Raw genomic sequence first — 19418 nt, forward strand, 5'->3', positions numbered from 1 at the left:
GTCTCAACCTTTCACCCGCAGGTCCTGGGTTCGAATCCCAAGTCAGGCATGGCATTTTTCACACACTCTACAAATTATTTGTCTCGTCCTCTGCAGTAATGCTTAACTGCAGACCCGGAGGTTAAAAAAAAAGCATCCAGTTATCAGCTTAAGGATTGTTTTAAGGTTAACATTAAAAGTGATAATTGAAGGTGGTTTGTTTTAAATTAAGATTTCTTGTGTGACCACAGGAGAGGAAACACGAACCCTTGACTAGTTCTACAGACTCACTACTCTCCAATAAATAAGTGACTGTCCATCCATCTACAAAAGTGCCAGCAAGGCATCACAGATGGAACCAGGCCTACTGACCCAATTCCCATGACATTTGTTCAAAGGATAAATAAAGAGTAAGGAAGGTAAAGGATTTGATCTACCTAAGGAGGGATTCCTCTGATTAAGTTAACATACTAAACCTGCATGGAAGGTTGTATTTTCTTTTTCAGTAGACATATTAGCCCTTTTTCTCAAAAGAATTAAACTATTATTTTTAATACTGCAAAAGACATTGGGTTATGAAAACCTAAACTTTAAAAATTCTAAATCATAGAACTCATCAAGCAGAGATTATCAAAGAAAAACCATCTCGCTAGGAAGGAAACACATGACACTCACACTACATCTGCTTACATGCTTACAAGGGGAAGATGAAGTATGATTCTGCAAGACAATTTTAAAGATGATGTCTAAAAATATAATAAAAATATATTACTTTTATTTAAAAAAGAACTTCTTTTTAACACTTAAGCTGTAACTTTCCAACATTCACATACAGTGCATTATCATATTAGATGTCTATGTTGAAAGAATTTGACAGCTAGATAAAAGGTGAATGAATACATTTTTTTTTAATACGCAATGTTTATATGTTTTTAATGATACCCTGAGGTATCATTTAATCAAGTTTATGGTAATATATTTCTCACAAAATAATTAACAAGTTCTTTTAATAAACATTTTTTACAATATTTTTCTGTTAAGTAAATTTGACAAATGCATTGATGTAAATGGATTGAATTCATGGAAAGAAATTGTATAAAAATAAATTTAAAATTCACGGCTGAACTGCTAGAAAGAATTAGTAAAAATATTTAAACAACTGAGTTCTTTACATGAAGAATAAGAAGTGGGTAACAATTTGTCAACCACAAGATGTTACTCATTCTTATATAAAAAGATAGCATTACCTGTCATTACACCTCAATTGTCAGAATTTAATGGTTAACAAATTGGTTGACTAGTACGGAAGTAATAGACCAGAGATTGTGTACCTGGATGTTTTACATATACAATTACTGCTAATCTTCAATCTTGAAAATTAGATACTATTTCATTGTGCTTCTTAAAAAATAGTGCCTGATGTTTGATCCAACAAATTAATATATGCATAGTTACTTAACATTAAAAGAATAAAGCTTTAATACGTTACAAAAATTTAACTCACTTCTAAAATTGTTTTCATTGATTTATTCTCAGGAAACATTTTTTCCAGTACATAGATCTGAAAAAAATTAAAAACAACTTAAAGGCAAAATTTATCAATAATATGAGAAAAACAGTTAGTTACCTTGCCAAAATTCTAATATCACTTGACAGCTAAAATCCTAAACCATTCAAATCTCAAAAAAAAAAACTTTTGAATGTCTTAGGAATGATTTTTAGTTTTTTAATAAATCAGCAAAATAAATTCTTAATTACAGATACTAAAAATACTTCATCCAGTTACTACTGTTCTACAGACATTTTTTTTTTTTATAAAATACATATTGAAAAGACAAAGTTTCAAACAAACAAGCTGAATCACCAAATGCAACAAGTTAACAAAATGCATAGTTCCTGCTTTAAACTTGTAACCATTTTACAAAATATATTTAAAACTAATTTTAAGATTTAGATAATTATTTTAAATTACAGTGGTAATAATTAAAAAGATATATAAATATGGTTTCGGGAAATTTTAATTATGGAGATAAAACAAGTCTTGCAAAAACTTCAATTCAATTTCTACTTCATTTTGAATTCTGTTATGGTGCAATCTTGGTTTACACATAAATGGTTGTCTTCCTGTATAGAAGGTTGACAAATTGAGAACTAGCTGTAATAGATTTTTCTTTTCATTATGACCTCAGACATATTATGCACACATATTTTAACAAGAACTATGAGATAAGTAAAAAACTCAATACCCTTCCCAGGAATTAAAGGATTAAGGGGCCCCCTACATGTAAAATCTTGTTGACTGACTTGAAATATTTACTTCCTGAAAGATGTTGGTGTCATCATATATTGAAACTACACATGATTATATATATTAAAATACTTTTTTGTACAAACAAGATAACCAATATGTAAAAATAACTTTAAGCTGTATGTACATACTTACTTCCACCACTTTGTACTAACATGATAGATCACTACACTACACTCACTGTATTGTTTGAGTGTAATACATGTGTAAATATAGTTTTATCCATTCAGGTACAATATCTGTATGACAATTTTGCATGTACAAACATGTTCATAGTAATCAAGACAGGTTTGATTTTGTCACTCAAATATTTACTGCACAGTACTTGGTGTGAAGTGGCTGGTAGCGATCACTTCACACCAAGTACTATGACTCGTAAACTGATCATTCTTCCAATCAGCCCTCCTTATTTCACAATTCTCTGCATTTTCTAAATCCAAACTTTATGGTGCAGTGTAAGATTGCCTGGCTGTAGCGTGTATATGAAGAAACTGAGTACAAACTGTTCAATTAAAAATTCAGAATTGATGAGCAAAATTGTGTTGCAAATTCAAGGCTCAATTTCTCTAACTCATCAAAAAGCAATGTGTCGATAACTTTTTCAGTGGATAAACATTGTTCCTTGCTCAAAAGTCTGAATTTGCTGGCTACATTTCGCCCAAGAATTTCTCAGGTGTCTTCAAGCAGTGACAGTACAGCGTATGCCTTCTGTAAAAGATTGGTTTGTGGTTTAACTTTACCCTTTTTTGTTAACGTCCTTGTTTTTAAAGGCAATCCCTCTTGAATTACTTCAGGACTGCTTTGTTCACATTCCCAAAACAGAAATGGGAATATTTTGTTTCACTCTCAAAGTTCTGAACAAGAATGGTGAGATATTAAAAGAGATTTTGACTGTCTTGGAATTTCCCACACTGCCTTGGAACATTAGATGGGAAACACATCGAGATAACTCTACCACCTAATTCTGGCAGTTATTACTACAATTATAAGTTACATAGTACTGTATTGTTGGAATTGGTTAATGCCAATTACAAATTTGTTATGGTTGATGTGGGAATTAATGGAAGAGTGTGATAGAGGTGTCATTGAATTTACAAAGTTTTGTAAAAAGCTGATGGATAATGATATTCAGATTCAGAGCGCATCATCTCTGCCAAACAGTAGGGATAAAAACGTGTACCATACATGATGATTAGTGACTATGCTTTCACATTGTCTACTTACATAATGGAATCATTTCCAAACAATACTCTTCATAGGGATAAACTTATATTTAATTATCGATAATCTCATGAAAGACGTAAACGCATTTGACATACTTGCTTTAAGATTCAGAATTTTTCATACCACAATTAATTTAAGTCCCGAAACTGTTGAAGATATCATATTAGCATAATGAGTGTTATATATGGAACGTTATGCTGGACTGACATCGCAACATCTCACCTTCACTGGTTCACAGAACTCTTCACTGAGCATCTCTAATGTCTTGCTGGACTGGTTTGCAGAATTGTTCCACTGATCTCCTCGCTGAACTGATCTTTAAATGGTTTACCTTGAAGTATTTATACTTCTATCTTCTTTAGCATCCAGACCAGACCCAACTCAAAGCATGAGAACAATCAACAACCGAGTTTGTTCATTCTCATGCATTCCTTAACCTGGTCTGGTAGCTTTTCTCACTGTATAAACATCTGTTCGTTGTGAGTCAGACGGCAGTATTACAAAAGACAATTGTTAAGCAGATCTGTTACTTTTACTTCCTTTTAGTCCCTTTATGGATTCCTCCAATTCACTGCCTCCATAAGTAGTATGTTGACTCTCCACTAGGCAGCAGATATTTTGCGCTGAGGGAACAACTTTTAATGCAGTAAATTGGCTCTCCGCTAGGTGGCAGACATGTTGCACTAAATTCAGTCTACTTAATCAAGAGAGCGTAAGCTGCTGATAATTGTTAATTATTGAATATCAAAGAATTTTAATTCGTTTCCTTGATAAATGTATAGTAGTTAGGTTAATGCAGTTGTATTCGATTTCTCTGGTAATATGATATATTGGTCTATAATAGGTGATAAATATTTTATTCAAATTTATAAAATTAATAAGTAAATAAAAATAAAATATAAATTAAAATAATCTACGCTTAGTCATGGGGGAGCCATGTGAAACAGCTCTCTCAAGTTGAATAAAGAATCCTGTTTTTTTACTGCTCAATATTAACTAATAATATCTTTCTTTTTTTAATAAATTAGTAAATAAAAATAATCTATGGTTAGAAATTAAATTAAATATAATTTAATTGACAATAAACTGCTTCTAGCAGTAGAGAGTATAAAATACAGCTTTCCTTTTAGCGTGGAGGGAGCCGTGTGGAGTTACCCAGCGCACCACCATTGGTCTGCTCTGTACCAATAGCAGCTAAAATGAAAATGTGAGCACATACAACAAACAAACATACAAACCCACACACCATCATTTTTTATTGTGAATGATTTCAGCAGTATTTGTTCAGTGATAAATATTTGATTATTCAAATTTATTTATCTATTTATTTTGGCGGTATTTGTTGAGGTTTTATCTAAAATCATGCCGTAACGGATGAGACGTAATACTGGTAGAAAATCTACAGATGTAAGGCAAATGTCTACATTTCATTTAGATGAAACTATGAAAGAGCGTAAGGATCTATTTTACGATGCTATACAATACATGAAAGCCACATTACAGTTCAGATCTGCTTTGGAATATGATCCTCATAGATTATATTAATAGTAAAGATTTACAAATTGGCGCACTGATTAAAAGATGCAAAAACTGGAAGGATGAAGCACCTAGCATGTGTTCTGTTGGGAAAGTTTCACTTCCTACACTTTATGAACTGCCAGAACCAATTAACAGTTTAGTTTCAAGATTTCATCCTTTGTCAAAACATTTTCTCAATAATGGGGAAAGTTTCACTTCCTACACTTTATGAACTTCCAGAACCAATTAACAGTTTAGTTTCAAGATTTCATCCTTTGTCAAAACATTTTCTCAATAATGTTAGAAAATACAATGCTTTATTTCAGATGACTTCTTTCAGTGCTAAACAAATTGTAGAAGAGAAGTTAATGCCTATGTTTAAAATTCAACCTCAAGTTTACTATTGCATAGAAAGTTTATTGCCAGCACCTGGTGTCATCAACAATCTTTACAAATTTACTTCCTTTCTAATGCTGATCAAACTTCTCTTCATACTAATACTTTTCCAAACTTGAAGAAGGAACTAATAAGAGCACTTCAGCAAGTCTTGCTGGAACATAATAATTTCATCAGAGAGTTTAAATGCAATATTGACAACACACTTTTGGGTAACATGGAAGATTTTAAATTAATCTTTTGGTGTACCTGTTAATCAGCCTAGGGGTCGCTATAATGCTCCAACTACTAATGAAGTTGCTGTTTACTGGTCGATGAAGACAAAGGACCTAAAGATATATAATGTTACATTGTTGTGATGGTCAAATGCAACTTGTGTCTGAGCTTCTTCGCTCGTATCCCATTATGTTAGATCACCACCCTCGAGATGAACTCTCATATTAGTTCTTAAGCTAGTAGTGAGGACAAATTTCCATAAGGGTGATGATTTAAGGCACGCCTGAACAACATAAGCCCTAATTCCTCTCATGATGACAGGCAATGTTTACTGAAAGTCTCCAGTAAACATAAAAGTTATACCACCCATTAATTTACCATATCATCTAATATCTTGAAGGGTTTGCTCAATGGCATCAATATGAGCACAATGACTCATTGTGCATTCATTCCACACCATAAGTTTAGCATCTTGTAAAATTTGTCGCAGTGGACCTTTTTACGAATAGAATAAACAGATTCTTGCTCACATGCAACATTTAATGGTAACTTACAAGTGGAATGTGCAGTTATCCCACCATTTATAAGTGTAGCAGCTTTTACTGATGATGCTACACTACTTTCTACGTTTTGATTTGAGCGAACTTGAGCAAGAAGGAGACTGATTAAGAAAGTTTTCCTAATGCCTCCAGGAGTATCTAAAAAAAAAATCTTTGGGTTGTTGCTAGCAACACTCATTTATGTCATCAAACGCCTCACGTTGATCTGATACTAATTTAGGAAGATTAATACACATTCTTTCTGTTCATCAACGTCAAAAATCTTAACATTGTATCATAAGCATTTATAGCTTCTTGATTATCACGTGTTGGTGTTGCTAAACCGAAATCGTATAAGTATTTCTCACTTAACATAATGACAATATATCTCCAATCTCAATGAGATCTCTATTCAGTATTTTATCTGAAATTGCAGTCTCAATATTATTGGTTTGATGTTGGATCTCATATAAAATATCTTTATAAAAATCTTTTTGGAACATTTTTCACAATAAGTTCGGTCAGCAGGATAACAAAAAACTAATATAGTTACAAATAATTGTCTCAATTTAGGCGAAGAATGACAGATAGAAGCATCAGCAAGCGTGTCTTTCCACTGATTATCATTCTCCAATAAGCCAAGGCAGCACAAGCAGCTTTACATGTTTGGTGTAGCACACCATCAACAGTTTTCAAGTAATCAAAAGATGCACTCGTAGGTGCTTTAACATTATGCAGTAACATACACAGATGAAAGCATTCACTTTGGTTTGGATGAATTGTATATACTCTACCCAGAGCAGCATGCTTTTTGATTTCAGGAAATCCTTCAATGTCAGTTTCATGCTTTCTTCTGCTATACTTATTATTGTAGATATAGTATCTAGGAACTTCAGGATAAAACAGCATCTTGGTGAAGTCATTGGACTCACAAAGCTGCAAAAAAGTAATACAGTGGTCTTCTGTGGACTTTCAAAGACTGAGATTTTGTTCAGTGAAATAAATATGTTGATAGTTTTCTAAATGAACTGCTAAGTGAACAATAGTGGGATAATGTAGATGTATTGAAAAGTCAAAAAAATCGCCAAATCGTTGCTTGATCTGAACCTTTGGTAATATATTTGAGATATATCGAATTGCTTGCACAGAGTTGTAAAATTCAATATTTATTTATGAGCATTAAAGCAACATGACAGTGGTGGACAATTTTGAATGATCCATTTATTATCAATATCAATTATGTTACCTTGCATTTTAAAGTTGTCATAGTATGACTTCTGTCTTCTGGACTTCTCGTGCAATAAGTCAGGTAATCATCATCTGCAGTCTGAGTGTTGCAAATGTACATTCGAGGATACTTTTTTGAATATTTTCCATTTATCACACAATGGTGATGACCCATTTATACATCACCACATGGTGATATAAAATTACACATGTGATTATAAATAAATCTAGTGAACCAGTGAAAGATGAGGGAAGTATGACACTTTGACCCATGTTGTTAGCATTAATATTGGTGTCTTGTTGCACAGTATCTCAAAGATGAATATAACATCAACACGTAATTTTTTTTGGTTATAACGAATAAAATCTTTCAGTGATCATTTTGGCCATCATGTCAACACAATATTGATTAAATAAGTTTCTGTAATAATATAAAAAATTGTCTATGTTATCTCGAACCATAAGTTGATAAGCATAAAATTGCATGAAGTAAACTGTTTTATTTTGTTCATTACTATTTAGCAGAATAGTTAGGTAATAACCGTGTTCATCCTTCAAAAACATAATGGGATATTAGTGCCCATGTGAGTGCTAAGTCACTTTTGTGGCATAACTGCTTCACCAATGATAGTGGTGAATTAATTGAGGGCTTTTTAGCCCAACATGATCTGGAGGTATATAATATACCTGGTGAGTACCCCACCTATGCTGGTATGGTAGATGGGCATTGGCTTTTTGGTGGAACAAACATCGCCATGGTTGCCAATGTTAGCAACTGGAAGTTGATTGACGATAGCTCAAGCGATCATTGGTTGACTGTGTATGAGACTGTTGGTGGTTTGAATGAGCGCTACTGATGTAATGTTCCGGTTCAGCAGAGTCATTTCCTGCACAGGCATGCAGACTGGATTTTGTTGATTTTCTTTCAACCAAACTTCATGTTTTTGATCGGAGTCTGGATTTGGAAGATCAAGCAGGTGGATTTGGGTTTGCCATGGCTTTCACTGACGCCACTGAGTGTTCAGTTCCTCATAGTTCTTGTCAAGAGAAGCTTACTCCATGGTGGAACAAGGAATTGAATGTGATGAAAACAGCTGTCTTATCGTTTGAAGAGAGTATCTCAGTGTGAGAGTGATCCAGAACGGTGGGTGGTTCTTGTTGGTGAATATGAAGATCCTAGATCTCAATATTGTCACAAAGTTTGGACAGTGAAGAGGGATTCCTAGCACTCCTTTGTGCATGAACAGGGGAATAAGGATCCCTAGGAAGTTGTGTATATGGTCTTGGGACACAAACAACGAAAGTACATTCTTCTGTTCTCTCTCAACCCGGCTCGGTGTAATTTCAGACATGTCTGAAATTCTGCACAGACTACTTGACGATTTACAGCCTGATGATACTGAAGTAGGTGAGACCACATGCCATGAGCAGATGAAGCAAGAGGTTGCTCAGTTTTGCAGGAGTGCAGTCTCCTTGGAGATTACCAAGGCCAAGGTACGTCAAGCTATCTGTAGTCTAGATAGAGGTAAGGCTTCTGGCTTCGATGGAATAATGGCAGAGCTCCTTGTTCACTTGGTAGAGGTAAGAGTGAGAATTATCATACAGGTTTTTAATAAATTTTTGTTTGGAGAATACTTCCCAGAATGTTGGAAGAAGGGGATTGTGAAATCATTGTTTAAAGGTGGCAACAAGGATTCCGCTGTTTCGTCCCAGAAAGGGTACTGAGGACACCATGACATGAGTTGCTAACCTCCAGCCGGGAGGCAATGTCCTAGGAATTTTCCTGTACATTTCTGAAGCATTTAATAACCTGTGATGGCCTTCTGCTATATACCAATTAGAGAAGAGAGGTTGTACTGTAAGTGAGTTGCAGGTTATGCAAAGTTACTTCAGTCATTGGGATGTACTACTCTGCAAGAGAAGCCATGAAGTGGGGAAGACTCTGTCCAAGAGTTGTCCACACAGCACTGTGTTGGGTCCCTTAGTGTGGGTGATGTAGTTTGTCACTTCTGCACCCCAGATGATGCTCCTCAAAAGGCATTTGGCTGTGAGACAGTGAGTTTGCATGTTGATGCCAGGACAACATATTACAGCACGTTCCGGTTCAAAAGTACCTCAGGTTGTTTCTTGATGAGAAATTGCAGTTTAAGAAGCACCTTCAATACATTGTGAGGAAGGTCTGCAATTCCTTCTTCAGAATTCAACATGTGATCAATCCCAATTCGGGTCGAAATTTTAATACGAGTATCTTGTATAAGAGCTACGAGGCAATTATGCTGCATGCAGTGCCTGTTTGGCCAGATAGGCTCAAATTTAAAAGCTATTGGGATATTTTGTTATGGGCTCAACGCCTTACATTGCTAATGGTAACAGGTGGTTACCAAACAATTTCACAGGAGACAATCTTGGTGATCACCGATGTGAAACCGAGAGACTTGATTGCATCTGAGAGGCAACAGTGTTATGTTGCTAAGAAGTAAGGTGAATTGACTTCAGAAAAAATAAAGGAGATAATATAGCCTGTAGATGGGATGAGACAGAGTGTGGGCATTATACGCATGATCTTTTCCCTAATGTTGATTTGTAAGACGCCTCTTGGATACACCCGAATAAGTATGTGACACAATTTCTTTCAAGGTATGGCGCTTTTCAGGACAGACTACAGAAATTCCACCTGGTGGACTCTTGTATGTGTCCGCAATGCAGATTTTTGGATGATGCTTAGCATGTGATATATGAATGTGCTTGGTATGACTTCATGCACATGGAAACCATTTGTCGGCTTAATATTATCGCCTCAACACTTGATCTCCATGTTAATTGGAAAAGCTGGGCCGAATGGATGATCGTGTAGAAAGTTTTATTACATATTTGGCAGAAGAAAGGTTCGCTGAAGGGATGCAATGCTCTGCTTGGACCTTTCTTTTCTTCTTTGTGTTTATGTTTGGTTTTATTGTAATTTTGTTTTATGGTTTGCAAAATTGTTGTTTTTGTTTCTGCTTGGTTATAGATTTGTTTGTTTTTCATTATGTTTTATGTTATATTATTTATTGTTATTGTTATGTTTTGTTAGTGTTTTTGTATTGTGTTTTATGATTTGTAGTTTATTGAACTCATTTTTACCTTCTGGGTAGGTATAGTTCAGTTTCCTCATTCTTAGAGTCATTCAATCTTGTTTGAGACTTGGCTAGATGTGTTTTGTTTGAAGTTTATGTTAGTAGTACATTGATGGGAATATCACTTGTGGCATTCACATTGGTGGCATCCTGGCTGAGGCTAAACTGAAAGATGTCATTGCCGAGGTACTGAAGATGACCTCCAGTAAAGCCTATAAAGGCTAGGTAGGGAGGGGTTGGCATGGTAACCAAACCTGTCACATGGAGGGTGTTGTCTTCCCCCTATGGAGTCACGATGAAGATGAAGTGACACACCCAAAGCGCTACACTTAGGTAAGTGTTCTTTGTTCTTACCTTTTTATTCTGACTATATCTGGTGGTTATAATATTATAATTGTTTAAATATTACACACACACTGGCTGTATCACAAAGTTCTTCCGGGATTTTCATAACACTTTCTACTCGTGAAAATAATTGTAAAATAAATAAAATATAAACAATTTAAAAAAATTCTCCTTTTGCGAATTACAACTAGTGAAAGATTTCTCTCGGATTTTAGCTACCCTAATGAAATGAAGTCAAACTGAAATTTTTAGTTTTTAATTAAGGGACAGAAATAATGATTTATGGTTTTTGACTTGAAAAATCGAATAAAACATATCCCAGAACTGTCTCTACAATAGTTTTTGAGAAATCTGGGGTGAAAACCAGTAAATTAAGGTAAAAAGAACTATGATTGACATACAATAACTTTGTTAACTGGGTAATACACATAAAATTTTTAAGCCAAACTTGTTTAATTCCGAAAAATTGAGAGTTTGTTAAATTTATCTTTAACAAACATTTAATAAAAATAAGTTTTTTTTTAATGTTATGTTTTGTTTTATTCAACTTATCTGATGCAATTTTTTTTCAGAATTGAGTTCTCTACAAGTTTAGTTTAAGAATTTTAAGTGTTTATTACCAATTTCTCACAAAAACTACTGCAGATACGGTTCTGAAACTTATTTTATTTGATTTTTCAGGTTAAAAACCATAAAAATCACTAATTCTGCCCCTTAATTAACATCCTAAAAATTTCAGTACGACCTTATTTCACTGGGATAGCTGAAATCCAAGTGAAATATTTCACTAGCCGTAACTTGCAAACGAAGCAATATATGTTTATATGAACTTTTTCCATTACATTTACAAGTAGAATAGGATATGAAAGTCCTGGGAGAACTTCGTGATATACCTGTATATATAAAAATAAATATATATATTCTACATTAATCAGTAAACTACCAGATATATTCTTTAAGGCCAAAATCTTGTGCGAGTTGATTATACCCTCTTTCATACTAACCCTTTCTTTATCCTTCATCCTACCATCCCTGGAAATTTTATCATGAGAATTGAGTCGGTTACAATTACTTTGGCTTTGTTAGCAAGACTAAGGAGGTAGTAGTCAGAAAAACAATTACTTTGTTAATGGAATAATCAGCCTGCTGGTGAGATGTTTAGAAACTCCAATTATCAATAGAAGGGAATGCATGAATAGCCCATGTAGTGTCAAAGATTACTGAAAGAAAAACAAGGTTTCCTATATCATCTGGGTTATCAAGATCTTTTGTAAAAATTATCTGATACACTTTCCCACTACAATGCAATATTTCAGCATTTGATTTGTGAAGGGAGAAACTTGTTCCATACAACTCCTCCTTAATAATATACCTGAAGTCCAAAAGCCAGTTATTTATTCAGTGCTTCCACCCTCCCAATCACAGCTAAATGAATATTAGTATCTTTATATAATATTTCTCAAGTCTTGACTGGTGCCAAATTGTATAATTACAGTTTGTATGGTTAACATAAAAATTGTATCTAAAAATACTGATTAAACATGAAAAGGTTTTGCTAACGATTTCTTTTAATTATTTTTTTCAACTGTTTAATAAATCTACAAAGCCACAATCCAATATCAATTTTAAATGGAAAGAATCCATCCTCCTAAAAGAGATAGGGATTGAGTTTAAGGAGGAGAGACTGAATAGTATGTTCTACCTACATTTACCAATATATAGGTATAGGTATATTTACCTATATTTTATGACTTTTAGCAAGGTATTTAGGAGAATTCATTCCCCATCCTGCATAACTAGATGAATGGTTCATTTACCTGCAAATATTATTATAACACTGATTCACTTTTAATAATAGCTCGTACAATTCAGAACTATTTTGATAATGCTGGATTCTCTCTTTGTTTAATAATAAACAAAAAATAATCATTCTTAATAAAAAAAATAATCTTTGTTTAATAATCATTCAAAAAAGTTCAACTTTTTGAAATGTTTCATTAATGTCAAGTGTTTTTGATTTTTCTAAATGAGTTTATAAGTGCAGAAAAAAGTACACCTTACAACATTGGTAGTAACAGATAGGAACATAATAAAAAGAGTGATGACCTTTTATTACATGAAGTATATTTTATGTTGCACCATCCCAACCCCATAAGGGAAGACACCTGCCTAGTGACGTTCCAGTCGCCTCCCAATTCAAAGCCCTGTTGGGCTTTAACGGGAGCCATCTATCGCCCTCTGACTTTTTACATCTCATAGTAATAAGCCTGGCCTCGTTGGGATGCCACCGATGTAAATGCCTTGGTAGACATTTGCATCGGTGAATCATTGTACTCAACTTTTGCCTTCACTGTAAGCCTAGTCCGGACATCTTGAACGTCCTATGTCATATTCCTCTGAACTAGCTAATCGAGCTCACAGAAGCGCGAACCTCACGCCTAGTTCTACTTATTATGAGTCAATTTCGTGATATTATTCAAGTCAAAAAGGTTGATTGCAACAATGAAATTAGTCCTAGTTCCCTTAGCGAACTCAACTAGTTCAAATCCCATTTATGTTGCACCAGTAAACTCTACGCCACTCATTTTTTCATTTAAGATATTGATAAGTTAGAGAGAGATGTAAGTAATATCATAACAATAGGATAAGCCATTTTGGAATTAAAAGGATCAGATCCAATTCTATAACAATTTCATAATTACTCATTTTGAATACATGAAATAAACAGATAATAACGTTATTAATAATAAATAATAAAGTATTCTCACCAAATCATTTCTAGAACTCAGAAATTCTTCTCGCAGTACTTTTTCTAAAATAGCAGTAACATCATCCGATTTAGTTTTATCTGTATTTGATCTTTCCATCACTTCTTGTAGATGTTGACACCGATTAATTGAACTGTATAAATAGAATAAACAATAACTGCACAATTAATTTTGTCTCCAATAATAAAGTATAATACGACAAAGAAAAGCAAACCAACCGTGTCAAAACACTATATTGTACAATTACTATGAACATGTACTGTTCCTAAAATAATATTTATAGGAGAAACAAAGTTACATTAACCCCTTTCAATCAATTAACACAAAGATGTGACAGTGAATTGATCAACATGTATAAGAAACACTTTCATAAATGTTTCATTGTAATCATGGAATATGTTAGACGATTCAGAAGATATGGTTTTATGATGTAATCTTTTAAAGACAATCAAATGTTCTTTCAAACATCACCTAATAAAAGCTGTAATTTCTACTTATTGATTCCTTAGTCTGATAAAGATTGGGACCTTTGCCTTCAATCTATTGCTTACTGACAAATATATGCCTAAACATAATTATTATTATTATTATTATTAATATTCCAACTATTATTATCATGCAGCTCTTTGTTATAAGCAAATTTTTTTGTCTGATGTTAAAGAAAAAAACAACTTACTCAGATATTAAAATCAAGAGAAAAGCTAGCACGTATATATATATAAAATTTTTAATTTTAATATTTCAAGTGAAAATAATTTTCACTTGAAATAGGATCATTTTTGTATGGGTGGTATTTAAGAATACAATAGCTGAAAGAATATTATATTGTATATATAAAATTCTTTCAGCCTCTGCAAAGCACAGAATTAAAGAAACACTCTTACCTTTAATCTTTTCTCCATCAAAGCGTTTTTGGGCCGAAGCCCATCCTCAGTGATGTTTTTTATAATTCTTAAACAGTTTACACTTACACAATAAAATTTTAGCTTTTTTATATCTTGTAAAATTGTTTGTTTAAAATAAAAAATATAAAAAATTTTTTAAAACATTTAAAATAAATTTACAACACATTGTTCAGTCAAGAGTGAAAAAGCTTTGCTTGCTTTATCAATATTTGTTTAATTTATTTTAAATCTTTTTAAAAATCTTTTAATTTAATTTTTTTTTATTTTAAACAAACAATTTTTAAAAATTGTAAAAAGCTAAAAATTTTATTTTGTAAATGTAAACTATTTAAGAATTATAAAAAAACATCACTAAGGATGGGCTTAAGCCCTAAAGCACTCTGATGGAGTAAAAGTTTAAAGGTAAAAAGTGTTTCTCTAATTCTGTGCTTTGCAAAGTTTGAAAGAATATATATATATATATATATATAAACGCGTAATGTTTAGGATCAGACTGTAAATTTTCTCCAAAATAACAAAAGTCGAACTGAACCTCCACAAGGATCACCTGGATATATTCGGAACAAATAGGAGAAATCTGTCCAGTGAGATAATTTTTAACAAACTTCACAGCTTCATTTATCATCAAATCACACATCACTATCACCTCACTAGATCACATCTAGAGTTGTAAGTCAGGACCTAGTCCCACCACAGATGACCCCTTGAGAGTCAACCATGAAAGGTCTTTTAAGGAATACTCCATTGGTTGAACCAAGGAACACCAGAGTTCAGAGAAGGCATCATCCAAATATGGTGAGCTGCCACTTAGAAGATAGCATTCAATTAGAAGTAATGGAATGCTCCAACACTATACATACAAACAAAAAAATGTGAAATCCAAAATCAAACCAAAGCAAATCACCTACATTTCCATACACACTTTAAACTTGCTCATCCAGATTAGTAAACTAAAAATAGTAATTGGCTAATGGACCAACACAAAATTCTCACCATGGGTCTACAGGAAATAATAAACTCTGACCAGGATGCCATGGAATCTCAAGGATATAGGCTCTACAAAGGTATTCCTGGGAAGAGAGTGATGAAAAATGTCCCGCAGTTTGGAACTTTTTAGTCAGCCTCAAAATAATAAACTCCATATAAAAATTCAAGTTACAACCCCAAGAATCTTAAGACTCACCCTAAAAGCATCTAATAAAATCTACATTATAATAAATGCCTGTGCACCTCCCTTTTTTTTACCCCCTCCCATAAGCCAGATCCACAGTTAAGTATAACGCAGTCCAAGGAAGTATCCTTTAACTCTAACAGGCCTTCCCGCTCACCAGCTGAACATCCAGCAAGGAAGATCAGCCCACCAGTTGGATCTTTTACTTTATGCTTGCCTCTAATTGCCAGCAAGGAGACTCCAGATCCAGCAATGCTGTAGCCTTCATCTCCAGCTCAGGGGCTGGGTCTCTGTCTTTTGAGTGCCTTATGCCTCAAATGGGGGCAGTCCCCAAGCGCATCCCGCAACGGGACTCTGGTCTTGACTCCCCCCTAAAAGACGTCACGTTCAGATGATCGTCATCACAGCAGAAAGCATCACACTTCATACATGTAGTCCCCAGGTGATCATCAGAGCCAGCATACCAGGACATACCGACGACCCTCACAGCTGCAGCTGAACAACACCTTCCACTAGACCTCCTCTGTTCCTCATTTTTGGCTCAAAGCACCACCCGAGAAAAGAGGCTGAATGCATCCCAGCAAGCTGCAGAAGCAATGATGTAAGGTAGCAGCGACGCAGGTGACAAGCCATTATTCTCTGCACGCCCTTTGTTCCTCCCACTCAGGGCACTGAAACAGGGTGTGTTTGATGGTGTCACAATCCGTGCAGTACATACAATTGGGGGTATCATGCGCCTCCCAATACAATGAAGATAAATGCCAAAATTTCCATGGCCTGTGAACATTTGTATGGTGTAATAGTCATGGTCTGGTATTAAGATTCTCGTCCAATGCACCTTTCTTTCTTTTTCCTGTTTTGACTACCGTTTAGATAATACTTCAAAGGATGAATGAGGATGATATATATGAGGGTAAATGAAGTGTAGTCTTGTATATTCTCAGTTCGACCATTCCTGAGATGTGTGGTTAATTGAAACCCAACCACCAAAGAACACCAGTATCCACAATCTAGTATTCAAATCCATGTAAAAATAGCTGGCTTTATTAGGACTTGAACGCTTGACTCCCAAATCAGCTGATTTGGGAAGATCGTTCAATGCACCTACTAATAATAAATGTATCTCTCCAAAAGACCATAAAGAAACAAAAAGGTTCTGGGATATACTCTCGACCTGACTATAAATAACATCCCCCAAAAACCATGTTAAACAATAAATCAGAGACTTCAATGCTCAACTAGGCAGAGAAATAAGATACCATGAAACATCATCAGAAAATGACCTACCCAAAAGAAAACAAACAAAAACAGAGAAACTCATCGATCTCCGCAGAAACTACAACCAAATCTCAAAATCCACATATTTTAAGAGGAAACCTCAAAAACACAAAACCTGAAAAAACCTTGACTACATTAAAGGAGAATGGCAACTAGACCATGTCTTCATGCACAAACACCACCACAAGGAGATTTACAACGTAAAAATCCTTCAAGGAGTAGATACAGGCTCAGATCACTATGTAGTCAAAATTAAAATTAAATTTACTTTCTAAAAAAAGAAAACCAAGCCCCAAAAACTAAAAGAAAAATGGAACCTACCTGACTAATCAAGAATGAAAATTATCAAAAAGCAACCAAAGAAATAACAATCATGGATAAACTCAAGATATAGTCAACAATTTTAAACAAATCGCAAAAGAATTAGCCCCAATAAAATCCTGTAAAAAAACATCAAAGGTAGAACAGTGTATGTAACGAAACAGTGGAGAAAAGACATCAAGCAGGGCTATTTCAGCAATCCCAAAAAATCAGAAACATCTTTCCAAAATTTACTAAAATAAAGAAAAGAAACCACCTGAACCCTATGGAGAATAAAAAGAATACACCGTAAAGACTCGCTTAAATCAATGGAAGAAAATCAGCTCCAAAAATACAAAAACCCAACCCTACTAATAAAGTATGAAAATGATAAACTGCGTTGTCTTTATTGTTATGGGTATAACAATAAAGACAACGCAGAAATCCAAGCTAAATATTTCAACAAACTCCTAAATTGCGAAAAACCGACAGAATTCCTAAACTTCAAACCAGCATCCCAATAACACCATCAAAAAACATCAACCCTCCACAATGTGCTCTCACCACTATTATTTAACTGCACACTAGAAATGGTAATGAGGGGAATGGCTCAAAAAATGTCCTCCAAAATTAAATAAAATTTAAAATAAATAGGCTGCAAAATCGAAACAAACTGTACTGGTTTTGCCGAAGACTTGGTACTGCTAATAAACGACATCAATGAAGCTAAATCACAGATATTAGAACTTCAAAACATTGCAAATAAAATTAGCCTCAAAATATCATTTCAAAAGACAGAAATTATGCCCAAAAAACCAACACAATTAAAAAAAGTAAACGTAAACGGTAATAAAATCAAAATAGTAACCGAATTTAAATACCTTGGAGAAATAATAACAAACAACCTAAATGAAAAGACCTCAATCCAAATAAAAAGAAACAAACTAGCAAAGCTCAAAAATTAACCTGGTACTCTTACAATAAAAAATGCCTATCAATACGCGCAGAAATATGACACTACAACAGTTATAAAACCAGGAGCTACTTATGCAGCAGAAAGATTCTTCCACCTGAACAAACAATCAAAGACTAACAGACTCCAAAAGAATTGGAAGTACCTCCACCAGTAAAAAGTACCAGAAAATTGGTTAGTGGTGGATTGTGCCCAACAGTCATGTTCAAAGAACTAGAACCCATCACTGATACCATGCGTAAGAGATTACGTTTCTTTGGACATACCATGAGGATGCAAAAGATTCAAGACTTCTGAATCTCAATCCAAGAAAAATACAAAGACAGGATGCAGTTGGATCACAGAAATAAGAGAGGATCTGAAGGAAATTGGCCTTAAACCAGAATACACCAATTTAAGCTTTAATGCTAAAATATGTATTTTATCACAGATAAAATAAAATTAAACAAGAAAATCAAGAACAAAAACACTCGTTTCACAATTACAAGAAAAACTAACAACACATACATTTTCAACACTTGAAAGGAGGCCATATCTTAAAAGGGACCACTTGAATTTGATTTTTCTTGACAACATTGAAAACAGCTCACTTTGTTCCATCAGGAAAAGTTGTTTTTATTTTCAAGCCACTGTACTTAGGAGCAAATAAACTTATATCATCATAAATCTGGTAGTTACATTGACAATGAATAACATAATTATAAAAAATAGTCAAGAAAAGAAAAACAATCAATTATTGTATTTATAATTCTTAAAATTTATGGCTTTTTATAGACCAATAATTTCAATAATTTTTCTTTATATATTAAATGTATACTTAAAAAAACTGAAATTTGAAACTAAAAATATTTTTTCAGATTTTTTTTATGTATTTAATCTAATTTGAAATGTAATTCATAGAAAAATACAGTTAAACATACAAAAGAAATTTTTTTATTAAAAAGTATTTTAATAAGATTTTATTTTAGCGTATTATATTTTTATTAATCTACTTTTCTGATTACACTGGTAAACAACATTTAATTTTTTTTTTGTTAAATGAGAGTAAATGACTGATTCTTATATTTTTTATGCTGATTTCATACATGTTAATAGATTTATTCTATCGGGCTCAGTTTTTTGTAATTGAAATTTTTTTTGAAACAAAATACTATG

The 19418-nt window shown here is 33.6% G+C and overlaps 1 protein-coding gene across 2 annotated transcripts in view; it reads right to left on the reverse strand.

Moving 5' to 3' along the window:
• Positions 1-19418, reverse strand: part of LOC142328446 (uncharacterized) — a 37520-nt gene that overhangs the window by 1973 nt on the left and 16129 nt on the right. For both annotated transcript variants that reach the window (XM_075372215.1, XM_075372214.1), the window contains exons 4-5: positions 13637-13769; positions 1484-1540 (exon numbers count right to left, since the gene is read on the reverse strand). In XM_075372215.1, coding sequence (XP_075228330.1) covers positions 1484-1540; positions 13637-13769 — 190 coding nt within the window. The remainder of the gene's footprint in view (positions 1-1483; positions 1541-13636; positions 13770-19418) is intronic.

Source organism: Lycorma delicatula, chromosome 7 (genome assembly GCF_047948215.1).
Source record: "Lycorma delicatula isolate Av1 chromosome 7, ASM4794821v1, whole genome shotgun sequence".
In the NCBI taxonomy this organism is placed as follows: Eukaryota; Metazoa; Arthropoda; class Insecta; order Hemiptera; family Fulgoridae; genus Lycorma; species Lycorma delicatula.